The 18,420-nt window shown below is 49.6% G+C and overlaps 1 protein-coding gene across 2 annotated transcripts; it reads right to left on the reverse strand.

Annotated features, from left to right (window-relative positions):
* Positions 1-3,527: 3,527 nt before the first annotated feature.
* CYP11B1 (cytochrome P450 family 11 subfamily B member 1) lies at positions 3,528-11,123 on the reverse strand. Of its 2 annotated transcripts, XM_073018439.1 has the most exons (9): positions 10,843-11,122; positions 10,301-10,456; positions 8,270-8,469; positions 7,917-8,120; positions 7,476-7,630; positions 6,940-7,106; positions 6,423-6,501; positions 6,146-6,343; positions 3,528-5,674 (listed from the first exon to the last, which is right to left on the reverse strand). In XM_073018439.1, the coding sequence occupies exons 1-9, from the start codon at positions 11,079-11,081 to the stop codon at positions 5,561-5,563; spliced, it is 1,512 nt and encodes a 503-aa protein (XP_072874540.1). In that variant the 5' UTR covers positions 11,082-11,122; the 3' UTR covers positions 3,528-5,560. The 2 variants fall into 2 exon arrangements, with proteins under 2 accessions (XP_072874540.1, XP_072874541.1); XM_073018440.1 differs by lacking the exon at positions 10,301-10,456 and having other exon boundaries at positions 10,843-11,123.
* Positions 11,124-18,420: the final 7,297 nt, after the last annotated feature.

Genomic DNA, 18,420 nt, shown 5'->3' on the forward strand with positions numbered 1-18,420 from the left:
TGGGAGTATGGTGGGAATCATCATCCCTCCACTCTTCAAGTCCTTGATAGTGACACCACCATTTGTAATTTTTTCTGCAAACGCAATATTGCTTTTTATTTACTGTTCTCCTGGGCAGAAGCAATTCTAGTAGCTTCCATTTGGCTCCTCCTACAGTAATAACCCTTGCTTCACAGGTCAAGAGACCCTTGTGGGATTTTGTTCAGGACCTGAGTATGTCTATTCCAATAATGCATTCTGAACTGAGGGAAATAAGCACTGGATGGGTTTCAGGACCCATTGGATCCACAGTGAGATGGACCTGAGCTAAAATTCCATTAATCATCTGAGTTCTATAATCCCTTTTATTTGGGCTCTCCTGACATTAGTGTCAGTTCAGAGCCTGTATTTAGAAATTCCTGAGAAGTCTGACAATTGCCCTTTCCCCAGTGCAAAGTCACTCTGGTAAAAGGCTGTGAGTCTCTTTGGGGCAGGATGTGGGAAAGAGTAACAGTAGAAATTATTGGCAGTGTCGTGGGGTCTTTCCTCAAGAGGAACTGGCCTACCCTTTCATTCAAGCGGTTCTGGGTATGTAAACTGGCTCAGTGTGGGAATTGATTCAGGGACCATGACTCTGCTTTTATGATTCTGGCTCAACTTCTGTCCACTTGACTCAGAACTCCTGTGCTTATACAGATCAAATAAGGATTTAGTGGACTCCATATCTATTTATTTGGCATCTAGGAACACCGTGATCAACTAGACAATGCCATTTGCCTCTGCCAGGCAGACTCTTCTGAGTGCAGCTTTGACCATGCTGTTCATTACTGCAGCCATACCAGCTTATCTGGTTATTAAGGCTTGCCACATGGCCCTGCTGCACCCCTCCCACTGCAATTATTTCCACTGCCTTGATGGATCCGAGTTAAGCGACAGCAGTTCTCACTATAATGCCTGATCTACAGAGAAGAGTGCCCACAGAGCTCTTCAAGGATAAAAAAAAATACTCCCTTCCCAAATTTATTTCTGACAGTCATGGTGAAAGATGTGTCCTTGGGCCTCCAGGGATTGGTGACCTCCGTGGATTGGCGCAGATCTTGTATGATCAGTCTGCTTTATCATTTCCATCTCCTTCAGGCTTTGGATATGTTCTTCTATGGTGAACTAAGATTGTCCTGGCATTCATTTCGTGTGGGCCATCTTTTGTTCATATTTCAGCCAACCAACCAAACTATTAGAGCCCATTTCTAACTCTCAAGCTATCCAGAAGCTCTGCTTGGATGGTCCATATCAATTAATTCAGCCTGAATCTAACTTTTCTTTTGTTCAACCATGATCCCACCCACTTAATATTCATTTCCATTTGTGTTCCCCTGATGCATCTGCATGTTTGGAAATGGCACATGGTTGTTTTAGAGTATAGCACAGCTCCTCCTGGGTCACACTTTTACCTCATCTTTTGGGGCCTGCTGGTACTTAAGTGAAGCTTTAGGTCTAGAAGGAAAGAGAGATGGTGGAGTAGGTTCTGAGACAAATCAACAGTGTCTTACAAGGCAGCTCCCTCAGGGACGCCGTTACAAGTTCTTCAGGCAAAGCAGATTTTCTGCAATCCTCAGGGACATGTTCCCCTGTGCTGCCTCAGGCTTGTGCTCTTCTCCACACAACACTCACACACCTTTACCTAGGAGAGTGAGAAGGCTGGAGCTGGGGAATTCTTTTCTAGCCAGAGGTGGACGTCTCCAAGGATAACTCTTAAGGAAGAAGAGAGCCCAACAGTCCCTCTCTATCAGTAAAAGGGCTGAGATATGTGAGCAGGGCTCTTTTCCAAAAAAGACTGTGCTCTTTTCCAAAAAAGACCCTGCCTGCTATGTTGGATATCTGGGTCCTGGCTCCTCCAAACCCTATTGCCAATCCTTTTTTTTTTTTTTTTTTTAGAAATTCCACTGCTGGATACATGTACAGGAAAACTTTCAGAATATGTGCAAGGAAAACTGCAAAATGCTATTGAAAGTGAAAGCACCCATACCAAAGAGTCCCCAGAGAGCTTCTTTATTTCTTTCCATCATGTGAGGACACAGTAAGAATGTCCTATCTGTGAATCACGAAATAGACCCTCCCCAGAGACCAAATCTGCCAGCACCTTGATCTTGGATGTCTCAGGCTCCAGATCTGGGAGCAACGAATCTCTGTTGTTTCCGAGCCACCCAGTCTGTGGTAGTTTGTTATAGCAACTTGAATAAACTAAGACAGAAGATTGGTACTGAAAAATGGGGGTGCTGCTGGGTAATTGGGTAGAGGCTAGAAGGGTTTTGAAGTGCATGCTGGAGAAAGCCTATGTCACCATGAGCAGGCCCTGAAGGATGCTTCTGGTAAGGGCTCAGAACAAGAGGAGGAGGGCTGTAGAGAAAGCCTCCATCTTCTTAGAGAATATCTAAGTGGTTAGCGACAGAATATTACTAGAAATATATATGATAAAAGCTATTCTTATGGGGTCTCAAACAGAAATAAGGAACATGTTATTAGAAACTGGAGGAAAGGTAGTCCTTGTTATAAAGTGGCAAAGAACTTGGCTGAATTGACTTTATGTCATAGTGTTTTATGTAGAGTAGAACTGGTGAGTAATTAAATAAGATATTTGGCTGAAGAAATTTCTAAGCCAAGTGTTTAAGGTGCAACTTGATGCTCTTGAATGTTTATAGTAAAATAGAAGAAGTGAAAAATAAATTGAAGATGGATTTTTTTTATAATCAAAAGGGAAGCAGAACTTAAAGATTTGGGAAATTGCCAGTCTGTCCATATTGCAAAATATGAGAAAGCATGTTCTGGAGAGAGCACCAAGGGTGTGGCCAAGGGACCATTTGATAAGATTATTATAGATCAACCAAGTGTTGTTCACCAAGACAATGGAAGAATGACCCTGGAGTCATTTTAGAAATAACTGGGGCTGCCACTCTCACCACACACCCAAAGCGCAAGAGTCTGGGGGGACAGAATACTTTTAAAGGATGGACTGCATTTTTCTGTAAAACCTTGGCACTCACTCCCTTGTGCTACCTCAAGACTCTGCTCCCCAGATGCTGGAGTTCTGCTCATTGACCACCCCAGGTGGGCTCCAGTGAGCTTATGTCTGTCATGTTGCCACAGTGGCTGCCCCTCCAGAGGGCACAGGTAGTAAACATTGGTGGTGTCAGCATAGGGTCATTTCTGCTGGAGTGAAGGTTGCATGAGCTGTGGGGTGTGGAAGCCTTCACCTGGATATCAAGGGATAGAGTGGCCCAGAACTTCAGGCACAAGACTGAGGCAGAGGGCTGCTCTGAAAGCCATGCCTAGTGGAGCCAGCGGAGCAGGACAACCTAGGATCCCAGGCAGGTGGAGCTACCCGTGCCTGATTCCAGTCTGGGAGACCTGCAGGAATGCAACTCCAATTCATGAGAGCTGCAATCCAGGCTGCACCCAGCAAAGCTGTGGGGGCAGAGCATCCTGAAGCCCCGGGAGAAACAATCCCTTCACCACTATGTTCAGAAGATGGAAAATCCAGTCAAAGGAGATTATTCTTGAGGCTTAAGGTTTAATGCTGTTGGTCACATTCAATGTTGGAGTTGCTTGAAACTTGTTACTCCTTTCTTCTTTCCTGTTTCTCCTTTCTGGAATGGAAATGTTTATCCTATGCCTCTCCAACCACTGTATTTTGGAAGCACGTAACATGTTTGATTTCATAGGTTCACAGCAAGAACAGTTGGACTCAGGATAAATTGTACCTTGGGTCTTATCCGTATTTGACTCAGATAACATTTAAATTACACTTTGGACTACAACTTTAAAGTTGATGCTAAAATGAGTTAAGATTATTTGGGGTTATGGGGGAGAAATGCATGTATTTTGTATATGAGAAGGATGTAGATTTTAGAGAACCAGAAGCAGAATAGTTTAATCTGAATTTTTGGGTCTGCCTCCAGAATCCATAGGCTGAAATCTAGTCACCAAGGTGATGGTAATAGCAGGGCAGGGCCATTGAGAGGGTAATGGAATGCAGGCAGTGGCCTCTTGAATGGAATTGGCATCCTTATAAAAGAGGTCTCCCGGAACTGTCTTGCCCTTTTCCACCATGTGAGGAAACAGCAAGAAGGTTTCACCTGTGAAACAAGAGGTGGGTCCTCACCAGACACAGAACCTGCTGATACCTTGATTTTAGCTTTCTAAGCCTTCAGAACCAAGAGAAATAGAATTCTAATATTTGTCAGCAACCCAGTCTATGGCATTTTCTTAGAGCAGCCTGAATACATTAACACCAAGAATTCTACCTAGGTGTGCTCCCAACTTGGGGCACTTCCTCTCCCTGTACTGGCTGAGTCCTGCAGGGCGTCCTGGAACTACAGATCACCACTGGAATGATGCCATAGGGGTTTCCCCTTTCATGGGGGAACAAACGCTCTGATCCTCATCAGCCACCAGGAGCTGGCTGCGGTTATCTTTACCCTGATGAAAATCCTTGGAGATAAAGACAGTCTGGCTGGGCGCGCACTCAACCTGGGCGCTTCCTCTCCCTGCACGGGAGCACTGTGGAGTGGCCCGTTCAGGAGGGGTCAGCTCTCTCTGCTGGGTTAGGAGCACATGAGGCCCGAGGCAGGTTCATGTTGGGAACTGCAGCCTCCCTGTGCCCACCGCAGGTCGTGGCACGTGGCATGGCTCCATGTCAACCAGAGGAATGAGTGAATAAAAGGCATCTGAGTCCTTGTTGGCCCAATTCTGTCTCTCCTGTTGCCAGAAACATTTCTGGAACCACACCCAAGATTCCCACCCCACATGACCCTTCCGTCTCCTCACAGCATCCTCAGGACCTTCCCCAGGGGACAGCACGGGAAGCAGAGGCCCCAACACTCGCTGCTGGAACGAGGCCTGGTCCGTGAAAGACGAGGCCTGGGGCATGAGGTTGACACGATCAGCTGGGGAACACACGTCCCTCGAGACTCAGTCGTATCACTGAAAGTAGGGATGTGTCAGGACAAGTGACCACAGGGGCCTTTCTACTCTACCCAGCAGGACCCTGCTCCAGGTGACAACTTTCAGAGAGCTCAGGGCAGGCTCGAGCTGCCTGGGAGGCAGGCTGCAGGAGGGAGCTTGACTGCACTCTGAGGTGCTGGGATCCCGCTTAATGACTCTGACACAGTCTGCACAGAGGCCGTGGCCGGGGGAGAGGAACAGGGACATGTGAGAGTAGGCAGGAGGGCAAGGGACAGAATCACGGTGCCCTTGCATGGCCACACGAGGAGCCTGGAGCCAGCGTTGGGAGGGATGGGGGCACACTGCCCAGAGGACACTGCTTGCTGGAGAAGGGGCCAGGTGGGGCTGGGAACAAGGTCAGGCCCTGTCAGAAAGATCCTCCCCAGCTGGGCCCTGGCATTGCTGCTTAACCTGGAAAACTCTGGTCCTGGAGGCCCTCAGGAGTTCCATTTGTGCTGGGGCTGGTTAGACAGAGGGGTGGCTCAGGATGCTGTGTGTGTGGGAGAGAAGAGGGGTGGCCTGGGGTCAGGCAGAGAGGGAGGCTGGTGGCCAGGCTGGGACCCTGGATGCAGAGATGTGATTAATTGATGGCCCTGAAGGTGAGGAGGGGGAACGTGCTGGGCCTCAATATGAAGCTGTAGACCATCTTTATATCCTCTTGGGTTAGTGTCTCCACCTGGAGGTGTTTCAGCACCTAGGACAGAAGCCGGGTTGCCATCTGGCGTGTTGCACAGCCCATAGACGTGGTGCAGCCTCCTCAGACCCGCAGAGTTGCAGGGATTATGCTGAAGGGGGAACAGCAGCCTGGGCCCCAACCTGTTTCATTCCTGACCAGTCCCATCTTACAGCCCAGACCCAGAATGTATCCAGCCCAAGTATTGCCCCAGCCCCACTATCCTGTACAGGCTCCACCCAACTTCCCCAGTTCCCACCTGACTCTGTCTAGCAGCAGCCTCACCCAGATGGTACCCTCCTCACCATACTAACTTCTGCCCAGGACCTTACACAGCCTCAACCTCGCCCAGGTTCTCCCAGTAACCCCCCTGCCCGGTCCAGGAAACATGCAGGCCACGCCCACTCTGCCGAGGCCACTTCCACATTGCTCAAACCCCGCCCATGTTGCCCAGACCCCTCCCAGGCCCCTCCCCAGCCCCGGCCTGCTCACATGGTGCAGCAGCAGCAGCATCTCCGCTTCTGCCAGGCGCCGCCCCAGGCACTGGCGCATGCCAAAGCCAAAGGGAACATGGTAGAAGTTCCTGCCGGAGCCCCTGATGTCTAACCAACGCTGGGGGTTATAGCGCTCAGGCCTCGGGAACAAGGCGGGGTTGCGACCCAGCGAGTAGAGGAACACGCGCACCAGTGTCTGCGGAAGGTGCAGAGCAGGGATCAGGGAGTGACTGGGGAGGGAGGTTCTCAGCTGAAGGGGTGTGGGGCTCACTCACCCCAGGTGGGATGTGGTAGTTCTGAAGCACCAAGTCTGAGCTCACCACTCGCTCCAAAAACAGACCCACAGGGTAGAGCCTGGAGGTGGGGGCATCCACAGAAAGGGTCCTCAGCTGGACGGGGCTTCCCGTGCCCTCTGCAGCCTTCCTACCCGAGACCCACCACTAGAAGTCCCCGGCCCACGGGAAGCCCAGGTCGTGAGGAAGTGCTTCCTGGCACCTGCTGAGCCCGGCCAAACCTCCCCTAACTTGAGCAGCCCCAAGGACATGAAGAAACAACCATTTGAAGCTGACACCCAAGCCCAGAAGGACATGCCCCACGTTAATCCCAGGGCATTGAAGAGAGATCCCAGAGGAAGAAGAGCTCCCTGTCCTTGAGGGAGAGGAAGAGCAGGTGCAGGGGGAATGGGCTGCTGGGTGACGCTGCTTATCAGCCCCGCTTCTGTCTGCCACCACCCAGTGGGGGCTGCTCTCCAGCAGGGGCCAGGGCCACAGGGAAGGCTCAGCTAGCACCCACCTCAAGGTCTCCTTGAGGGCCGCCCGCAGCAAGGGCAGCTCGGTGGTTGCCTTCTGGGGATGTTCACTGATGCTGGCGGCGGCGGCCAGGCTCTCCTGGCGCAGGGCCTGCTGCACGTTGGGGTTCCGAGCCAGCTCAAAGAGTGTCATCAACAAGGGAAACACAGTCTGCGGGAGCCACAGCTGCAGGATCAGACCTTGCACAGGGGGACTCAGCCCCCAGGACACCCCTCCCAGGACAACCTCCCTGTGAGGGCTGGAGACATGCATGCCCTGAGCACGACAGAGCCCTGGGGCCCAAGACTTCAAATCCCAGTTCCCATCCAAACCCCTTTCCCTGAGTCCTCCAGAGAAAGGAACCCCCATTCCAACCAAGGCAACCTGCAGATGTGTTTATCACATCACAATATCAAGGAAGAAATGTGGGGCCCGTAGCCTGGGGATGGGGCACGTGGGTGCCGTGTGGCATTGGCAGGCACTGCCTGGGAACCAGACTTGGCATCACCCTCTCTGGGTGGGGCTGGTTGCCGGCCTGACCGTGTCCACGCTCCCTGCAGTGAGTTCCATAGAGTTGGCCTTGATGGCATCTGGCGACAGTTCCGCATTCAACAGGAGTTCCGCCACGATGCTGGTGTACTGCTGAGGGCGGCTCAAGGCCAGTTCCTGGTAGATTTTCTGGATACAGTTGTCGCCTGTCCGGGGAGCGGGACACAGCCCTCAGACCTTGGTGCTGGGAAGCGTCCTTCAGTGTCCTCCTCCTGCCCAGCCTGCCCCAACACACGAGTCTCCCTGCTCTCACACCAAATTCTCCGAATCGGCCCAGCCCAGCCCCAGACTCACACCAATCTCCCTGGCAGGACTGTGAGGAACCCCTGGCCCCTCCCTGTGACCTCCATTCCCCGCTGGGTGGTGGAGAGGGAGAAATTGGGCCCCCATGGTGTCCCTTCCCCATAGCACTGCCTGGGTCCCTGGCCTCACCGTACTGGAAGATGCAGTCCCAGGCCTCAAAGTGCTCCTTCCACACCTTGGGGCTGGTCCAGCGAGACAGGCTCCTGGGCATGAACATGAGCTGGACGGTGGATTTGAACATGACCTCCAGGGCATGGAGGAAGCTCAGGCTGGCAGAGCTGGGGCTGTGACCAACCAGGCCCAGCCGCTCTCCAAAAAGAGCTAAGTTGCTGGCTGTGGGGAGGATGCACTGCTGAGCACAAGGAAGCCTCCTGGGGAGGCCTCCTGGCTGCCTCCCCTCACTCCCTCCAGCCCCCTGTCCCCGTCCCCATCCCTGGCCACTCCAGGGTCTCTGAGGCTGGACCTTCCCACCTGGCCCACACCTTCTATGGTGTAGTGGAAGATGCTGGGCTGGACGTCCAGGGTCAGGCTCCCCCGAGCGTTCTGCACCACCTTATTCCTCAGGGCCTGGGAGAAGTCCCTGGCCACTGCATCCACCATCGGGAGGAACCTCTGCACGGCCTTGGGCGACAGCACATCTGGGTTCAGCCGCAATCGATTGAAGCGCCATTCAGGCCCGTTCCTACAGAGTCCAGGGCAGAGCTTGTGAGGCCGCCCCAGCAAGACACAGTCCCTGACCCATATCCCATCCTCCTTGTCCCCGAAGGGAATCGGCCTGCAGGGAGCTGACTGGGGGCCCTGGTGGAAGCTGCCTGTTTGTGTTCGAGCTGCAGCCTTTTCTTAGGGCAGCCTCCAGGTGCTGGGCAAAGGCCACTCAGGTCTAAGCAGTGGTGAGATGGTAGCTTTTGCCTGCAGGTGCTGATGGGGTAACTGAGGTCATTCCTGGGACCTGGCACCCCGAGTTGGGCACCACCTCACCCATGCAGGCCCTCCCTGTGGTAGGGGGGAGGGATTTTCTGCAAGAAAGGAACTGACCCCTGTTGTCAAGCTTGCCCTCCTCACCCACACCGTGTCCTGAGGGGAGAGACTCTGGCTGCCCTCTCCTCTCCGCCCTTCCCTGTCCTGGGCACAGTGCCTCTGGGGCAACAGCTCCTGTGAAGTGTCTGCATCTTCTGCAGGGCAGGAACCGAGCTCTGTGCTTCACACCATCCTCACCCACAGCCCAGAATGCGTTGGGTCTCCATGGATGCCCCCAGGGAATGGTGAGGTAGAATTTCCCCTGTCAGCCAACTTTCTACAAAACTCCTTTATGTCCAGCTGGCTGCTGTCCCAAGTTGACAGTGATGACAGGCAGAAGACGCACATGTACACGTGTGCCCGTGCAAGACCTCAACACACATGTGTGAAGAGACACATGTACATGTGTGCACACACACTACACCCATGCCGGCACCTGCACATGCACACACAGAGACAACCGTGCACACACACCACACATCATACATGCACACACAAACACTTGTGTACACGCACATGCACACACAGCACATGTGCATATGCAGGTACAGAGGAACACACAGCATGTGCACAGATGCAAGACACGCACACACACAGGAGCACTCTCCTTCCTTCTGTTATGCGCACCCAGCCTCCTGGACCTGCCTTCCTGGGTCCTGACTCCCTCCCAGATGTTGTCTATAGGCCAGCCTCAGTGAAGGTTCCTACCCAGGGTGCCCTTTTACCTAAATCCCGCTATTCCCAAGAGCATTATCCTCCTGCCGTGGAGTGGGGGCTCTTGCCACTGTGACATCCTCGTCCAGTCCTTTCCCCGTCCTAATGGCAACATCCCTGCAGGTGACCCACTCCAAGCACCAGCCTCTCCCTGTCCACCTGACCAGGCACCATCCTCTCCACGGGCCAAGAGAGGATGGCCCTCTCCATGGGTCAGTGCCATCAACCGCCCCACTTCGTGCCTTGCTTCTGAGAACAATGGAGCCACCAGCCACCTGTGTCCCCACCTGCCTCCTGCCCAGGGCTGTCCCCATCAAGAAAGTTTGCTGGGACAGCAGGGACCACGAGTGCCCTGAGGCAGGCTGCAGCCCCGGTGAACACCAGGCTCAGCACTCACAGCCTGTGACCTGGGCCAGTGGGAGTCCCCTTCTCAGGGCCTCAGTTTTCTGACCCGTGGGAAGGAGAGTCCTCAGCCCGCAAGAGAAAGAAGCCGCCGAGGTCGGTGCAGAGCGGGTTCTCACTACACAGAATGGCTCATTGCTCTGCGTTCTCTCCTCTGCGGAGGTGCCCGTGCCCATTTCTCCACCACTGTCCTGCTTCCCGCAGCTGCAGGGCAGACGTGACCCCATGGGATGGCCATCCTCCGGGCTGGGTGCTCACCCTCACGGCCCACCACAGAGGCCCAGGGCGGATATGTTTTCACGTCCTGCCTCTCTTGCATCCTCTCCGTGCCCAGGCTGCCCACCCTGCTCCCAGCTCTCAGCTCCCGACTCGCCCCTCACAGCAAGAACACGCCACATTTGTGCCCACGATGTTGTCTGTAGGCCACCCAGGGCTCCAAGCTCATCCTGTGGGGATGCAGGCTATCCACCTGCTGCAGCTTCTCCACGTCTTCCGGAAGCATCACACACACCATGCGTGCTCCTCCCAAGTCATACCTGTGGGGCCAAGCACAAGGCCCTGCTGGACGGGGTCATGTCCCCCCAGCCCCACTCTGCATTCCCAATCCAAAGTGTCTCCTGTCCACCCTCCCCGCTCCGGGATTAGCAGCTTCACAGCTGAAGCCCTCCGGCTGGCTCCTCGGAACCTCCCAACTTTAGTGCCTCTGAGTCCTGCCCTCTCTGCAGCGAGCTGGGGTTTGCTCTGCACCATCCTCTGCACTGGCAGAACCACAGACCAGCACGTGCAGCACTCCCTCCCCATCCTCCAAAGGATGCAGAGTGCCGGGGCCTGCTGGGAACAGCAGTGCTGTGTGCCCGGCAGGGTCCTGGGCAGCAGGGGCAGGGCTCTGGGTGTTCCCGGCGAGGGCCAGGGAGGGCTTTACCTGAAAATGGGCCCCAGTTCCTGGAAGGTCTGGTGCACCTCCAGGTGCAGGTGCTCATAGCCCTGCTCCCTCCAGATCTGCAGCAGCCTCAGCCACCTGCTGCCTGGACGCCGGGGCATGGCTTCAAAGGGCAGCACTGTCCTGGAGACCCGGGTGGCTCTGGTGCCCAGTGCCCGTGCCCTTTGTAGGGACAGCCAGGGTGCTGCCATGCACACCTCTGCCTTTGCCCTAAGTGCCATTCCAATGCTCCCTGCACCCTGTTCAGCCCCAGTCCTTTATCTTGCTGGTGCCCTGCATCAGAGAGGGATCACGTCATGGGAGAACTGGCCCTGGACCTGCCTGAGAAACCGAGGGCAGAGGTCAGGGCTGGAGGCGGGGACTGATTGAGGGTGCCTGAGGGTAGACGGAGCGGGGGGCGGAGCAGGGGGGAGAGGGGAGGAAGGACTCTCCCTCCTCCTCCAGGGCTGAGAGGAGCAAGATGGATGGGGCCTTTATCTTATCCAAGAGCCTTGGATTATTCATCTCCTTGCAAGGTTCATAGCAAAAAACAAGGGAATGAGTTGACATTAATTGTATTAAACCATATGTATTTTTTTACTTTTTAAAATTTTTATTTCATTAACTTTTAGTTGACAATTAAAGTTGCATGCATCTATCCTGTACAACATGATGTTTTGAAATATGTATATTGAAGGGGTGCCCTGCCCCTCCATACCTGTGGGCGTTTCTTGTTAGGTGGAACGAGAGACTTGAGAAAAGAAATGAGACACATTTCTCTGATGGCCAGTGATGACGAGCATTTTTTCATGTGTCTCTTGGCTGTATGCATGTCTTCTTTTGAGAAATGTCTGTTCATATCCTTTGCCCACTTTTTGATGGGGTTGTTTGTTTTTTCTTGTAAATTTGTTTGAGTTCTTTGTAGGTTCTGGATATTAGCCCTTTGTCAGATGAGCAGATTGCAAAAGTTTTCTCCCATTCTGTAGGTTGCCTGTTCACTCTGACGGTAGTTTCTTTTGCTGTGCAGAAGCTCTTTAGTTTAATTAGATCCCATTTGTCAATTTTGGCTTTTGTTGCCGTTGCTTTTGGTGTTTTAGACATGAAGTCCTTGCCCATGCCTATGTCCTGAATGGTACTACCTAGGTTTTCTCACACCAGTTAGAATGGCAATCATTAAAAAGTCAGGAAACAACAGGTGCTGGAGAGGATGTGGAGAAACAGGAACACTTTTACACTGTTGGTGGGATTGTAAACTAGTTCAACCATTGTGGAAGACAAGTGTGGCGATTCCTCAAGGATCTAAAACTAGAAATACCGTTTGACCCAGCCATCCCATTACTGGGTATATACCCAAAGGATTATAAATCATGTTGCTATAAAGACACATGCACACGTATGTTTATTGTGGCACTATTCACAATAGCAAAGACTTGGAATCAACCCAAATGTCCATCAGTGACAGACTGGATTAAGCAAATGTGGCACATATACACCATGGAATACTATGCAGCCATAAAAAAGGATGAGTTTGTGCCCTTTGTAGGGACATGGATGCAGCTGGAAACCATCATTCCCAGCAAACTATCGCAAGAACAGAAAACCAAACACCGCATGTTCTCACTCATAGGTGGGAACTGAACAATGAGATCACTTGGACTCAGGAAGGGGAACATCACACACCGGGGCCTATCGTGGGGAGGGGGAGGGGGGAGGGATTGCATTGGGAGTTATACCTGATGTAAATGACGAGTTGATGGGTGCTGACGAGTTGATGGGTGCAGCACACCAACATGGCACAAGTATACATAAGTAACAAACCTGCACATTATGCACATGTACCCTAGAACTTAAAAGTATAATAAAAAATAAATAAAATAAAATAAAAAGAAAAGAAATGAGACACAGAGACAAAGTATAGAGAAAGAAAAAGTGGGCCCAGGGGACCGGCGCTCAGCATACAGAGGACCCACGCCGGCACCGGTCTCTGAGTTTCCTCACTATTTATTGATCATTATCTTTACCATCTTAGAAAAGGGAAGTGGCAGGATAATAGGAAGATCGCAGGGAGAAGGTCAGCAGTAAGACATATGAATAAAGGTCTCTGTGATATGAATAAGTTTAAGGAAAAGTGCTGTGCCTTGATATGCATATGAAAACATCTCCATAAACCTTTCTAGTGCATAAAGAGCAGCATTGCTGCTAGCACGTCCCACCTTCAGCCCTAAGGCGGTTTTCTCCTTTCTCAGTAAACAGAACATACAATCGGGTTTTACACCGAGATGTTCCATTGCCCAGGGGCTGTCAGGAAACAGATGCTTTTCTCTATCTCAACTGCCAAGAGGCCTTCTTTCCTCTTGTACTAATCCTCCTCAGCACAGACCCTTCACGGGTGTCAGGCTGGGGAACGATCAGGTCTTTCCCTTCCCACGAGGCCATATTTCAGACTATCACATGGGGAGAAACCTTGGACAATACCTAACTTTCCTAGGCAGAGGTCCCTGTGACCTTTGGCAGTGTGCGTGTCCCTGGGTACTTGAGATTAAGAAAATGGTGATGACTTTTAACCAGCAAGCTGCCTTCAGGCACTTGTTTAACAAAGCACACCCTGCACAGCCCAAAATCCGTTAAACCTTGAGTCACCACAGCACATGTCTCTTGCAAAGACAGGGTTGGGGGTTGGGTCACAGATTAACAGCATCTCAAATACAGAACAAAGTGGAGCCTCTTATGTCTACTGCTTTCTATATAGACACAGTAACAGTCTGATCTCTCTTTTTTCCCCACATATATAAAAGCTGAAATATAATTTCAGCCACAATCAAACTAAATAATACGTTTATTAGCTCAGATACTTTTTTGTGTGTTTAGAATACATCAAGTCTACTCCCTTAGAGATTTTCAAGTCCATGGTTATTAACCATGGTTCCCTTGTGGCATCATCAATGTCTTGGCCTTTTTCCCCCTGGCTAACTGAAACTTTGTATCCTTTCACCTGCTGACCAGTGCCTCCCCACCGCAGCCCTCCACGCACCTCTGCCTCCCTGCCGGCAACCGCTGGTAGCCACCGTTCCACTCTCTGCTTCTGTGGGTTCTACTTTTTTAGATTCCACATATAAGTGAGATTGTGTGTTGCCGTTTGCCTTTTTTGTGCCTGGCTTATTTCACATAACCGTTTTCCAGGTTCACCCATGTTGTCACAAATAATAGATTTCCTTATTTTTTAAGGCTGAATTAAAACCTTTGTGTCTATATTCCACATTTTCTTGATTCATCTGTGGATGGACACTTACGGTGATTCCATGTCTTGCCTATGGTGAACAGTGCTGCAATCAACATGGGAGTGCAGGCACCTCTTCAGCATACTGATTTCATTTCCGTTATCTGTATAGACTCACCATGATATGGGTGGGTCATATGGTAATTTTATTTTTAAGTTTTAAGAGACTTCCATTCTGTTTTCCCTAATGGCTGTGATAATTTACATTCTCATCAACAGGATACTAGAATCCCCTTTGTCCACATCCTCACAACACTGTCATCTTCCCCCTTTTTTGTAGAGGCCATTCTAACCAGTGTCAGGTGATACTTCCTCTTTTTCTTTTTCTTTTTTTTTTGAGACAGAGTCTCACTCTGTTGCCCAGGCTGGAGTTTAGTGGTGTGATCTTGGCTCACCACAACCTGTGCCTCCCAGGTTCAAGTGATTCTCCTGCCTCAGCCTCCTGAGTAGCTGAGACTACAGGCACGTGCCACCATGCCTGGCTAATTTTTGTATTTTTAGTAGAGACAGTGTTTCACTGCGATGACCAAGCTGATCTCGAACTCCTGACCTCATGATCTGCCTGCCTTGGCCTCCCAAAGTAGTGGGATTATAGGCGTGAGCCAGTGATATTTCACTGTGGTTTTAATTTGCATTTCTCTGATGATTACTAATGTTGAGCACCTTTTCACATACCTGTCAGCCATTCATACATCCTCTTTTGAGAAATATACTTGACTTTGAAATATACTACAAAGCTATAGTAACCAACACAGATGGGTATTGGCGTAAAAACAGACACATAGATTAATGGAACAGAACGCAGAGCCCAGAAATTAATCCATGCATTTAAGGTCAATTGATTTTTGACAAAGATGCCAAGAACATACACAGGGAAAAGGACAGTCTCTTCAACACATGGTGTTGAGAAAACTGGGTATCCACAGGCAAAGAATAAAATTAGACCCTTATTGCACTAGACTGTTCTTGCATTGCTATAAAGAAATATCTGAGACTGGGAATTTGAGAAATAGATTGAGAAACAGATCATTCAGGTCCTTTGCCCATTTTTTAGTCCAGTTACTTGTTTTCTTGCTATTGAGTTGAGTGCCTTATATATTTTGTATATTAAACCCTTATCAGTTATAGATTTGCAGGTACTTAGCCCCCATTTCTCTTCACTCTGTGGATTGCTTTCTTGGTTGCCCAGAAGATTTTTTTTTGTTTGATGTATTCTATTTGTCTATCATTGCTTTTGTCACCTATGGTTTTGTGTTAATACCCAAAAAAAAAAAAAAAAAATTTTGCTAAGACCAGTGTTATGGATTTTTTCCTCCGTGTTTTCTTCCATGATTTTTACAGTTTCAGATTTCACATTTAAGTCTTTAATTCATTTTGAGTTGATTTTTCTATATGGTGGGAAGTAAGTGATATCTTAAAAATTTTAAATATGGTTTGGATGTATATCCCCTCCAAATCTCATGTTGGAATGTGACCACCAGTGTTGGAGGTGGGACCTGGTGGAAGGTATTAGATCGTGGGGGCAGATCCCTCATGAATGGCTGAGAGTGTCCCCTTAGTAGAGAATAAGTCATCTGAGTTCACACGAGATCTGTTGTTCAAAAGAATTTGGCACTTTCCCCCTCGCTTTCTCATGCCCACTCTCATCATCTGGTACACCAGCTCCCCCTTTGCCTTCCTCCATGATTGTAAGCTTCCTCAGGTCTCTCCAGAAGCTGATTAGATGCCAGCGCCATGCTTCCTTTATAGCCTGCAGGACCGTAGCCAGTTAAACCGCTTTTCTTTATGAATTACCCAGAAATTCCCAGTCTCAGATATTTCTTTATAGCAATGCAAGAACAGTCTAGTGCAATAAGGGTCTAATTTTATTCTTTGCCCATGGATCTCCAGTTTTCTCAACACCATGTGTTGAAGAGCCTGTCCTTTCCCCGCTGTATGTTCTTGGCATCTTTGTCAAAAATCAATTGACCTTAAATGCATGGATTAATTTCTGGGCTCTGCATTCTGTTCCATTAGTCTATGTGTCTGTTTTTATGTCAATACCAATCTGTGTTGGTTACTATAACTTTGTAGTATATTTCAAAGTCAAGTAGTGTGATGCCCCTCAGCTTTGTTCATTGTTGCTCAAAATTGCTTTGGCTAATTCAGGATTATTTTGTGATTCTCCAACAATTTTGGGATTGTTTTTTCTAGTTCTTTGAAAACTGTCTTTGGAATTTTAATCAGAATTGTATTAAATCTGTAGATTTTGCGGGGTGTATGGACATTTTAACAATATTAATTCTTCCAGTCAATGAATACTGGATTTCTTTACATTTTTTGTGTCTTCTTCAATTTCTTTATTTTTATTTTTCGTGTTTAATTTTTGTGAATACATAGTAGGTGTATATATTTATTGGGTGTATTAGTCCGTTCTCATGCTGCTATGAAGAAATACCTGAGACTGGGTAATTTACAAATAATACAATCATGGTGGAAGGCACCTCTTCACAGGGTGGCAGAAGAGAGAATGAGTGCAAGCAGGGGAAATACCAGACACTTATAAAACCATCAAATCCCATGAGACTAACTCATTATCATGAGAACAGCATGAGGGAAACTGCCCCCATGATTCAATTACCTCCACTTGGTCCTGCCCTTCACATTTGGGGATTACGGGGATTACAATTCAAAGTGAGATTTGGGTGGGGACAGAGAGCCAACCCATATCATGGGATATATGCTTTGATACAAGTATGCAATGTGTAAGAATCACATCATAGAGGATGAGGTATCCATCTCCTCAAGCATTTATCCTTTCTGTTACAAGCAATCCAATTTGTATTAGTCCATTGTCACATTGCTATAAAGAACTACGTGAGACTGGGTAGTTTATGAAGAAAAGAAGTTTAATTGACTGACAGTTCTGCATGCTGTACAGGAAGCATGGCTGGGAGGCCTCAGGAAACTTTACAATCATGGTGGGAAGTGAGGGGGAAGCAAGCACGTCTTACCATGGCAGAGCAGGAGGGAGGGAGGGAGGGAGAGAGAGAGAAAGAGAGAGAGATGGGGAGGGAGGCGGGGGGAGAGAGAGAGAGAAGGGGGAGGTGCTACACACTTTCAAACAACCAGATGTCATGAGAACTCTATCACGAGACAGCACTGGGGGAATGATGCTAAACCATTAGAAACACCTTCATGATCCAGTCACCTCCCACCAAGCCCCTCCTGCAATAATTTATGATAATTTACATTTCCATCAACAGGGTACAAGAGTTCCCCTTTGTCCACATCCTCACTAACACTTTTCAATTTTGGGGACTGTCAATCATGGGTATTAAAATTAGACATGAGATTTGGGTGGGGATGTAGAGGCAAACCATACCATTTTGTCCCGGCCTCTCTCAAATCTCATGTCCTTCTTACATTTCAAAATACAATAATCCCTTCTCAGCAGTCTCCCAAAGTCTTAACTCGCTCCATCTTTAACCCAAAAGTCCAACGTCTCATCTGAGACAAGGCAAGTTCCTTCCACCTATGAGCCTATAAAATAAAAAACAAATTAGTTACTTTGGGGTATACAGGCATTGAGTAAATGCTCTCATTCCAAATGGGAGAAATTGGCCAAAACAAAGGGGCTACTGGACCTATGCAAGTCCCAAATCCAGCAAGGCAGTTATTAAATCTCAAAGCTCCAAAATATTCTCTTTTGACTCTATGTCTCATGCTAATGCAAGAGCTGGGCTCCCAAGGCCTTGAGCAGCTCCAACTTTGTGGATCTACAAGGTGACTGTTTTCACAAGCTGGCGTGGAGTGCCTATGGCTTTTCCAGGTGCATGATGCAAACTCTCAGTGGATCTACCATTCTAGGATCTGGAGGATAGTGGCCCTATTCTTAGAGCTCCACTGAGTAGTGTCCCAGTGGGAACTCTGTGTGGGGGCTCCAACCCCACATTTCCCCTCTGCACTGCCTTAGTAGAGGTTCTCCATCAGGTCTCTGCTCCTGCAGCAGACTTCTGCCTAGACATCCAGGTGTTTCCATACATCCTCTGAAATCTAGACAGAGGCCCCCAAACCTCAACTCTTGCCTTCTGCACACCCACAGGGCCTCACTGATTAAAACTCGCAAAGGTTTGGGGCTTGCATCCTCTTAAGCAATGGCCTGAGATGTACCTTGGCCCCTTTTTTAGCCATGGCTGGAGCTGGAGTCACTGGGTTGGAGAACACAATGTTCTGAGGCTGCACAGATCATCGAGGTCCTGGGCCTGGCCCACAAAACCATTTTTCCTTCCTAGGTCTCCAGGCCTATGATGGGAGGGACTGCC

The sequence above is a fragment of the Chlorocebus sabaeus genome, chromosome 8 (assembly GCF_047675955.1).
Source record: "Chlorocebus sabaeus isolate Y175 chromosome 8, mChlSab1.0.hap1, whole genome shotgun sequence".
NCBI classification, from domain to species: domain Eukaryota; kingdom Metazoa; phylum Chordata; class Mammalia; order Primates; family Cercopithecidae; genus Chlorocebus; species Chlorocebus sabaeus.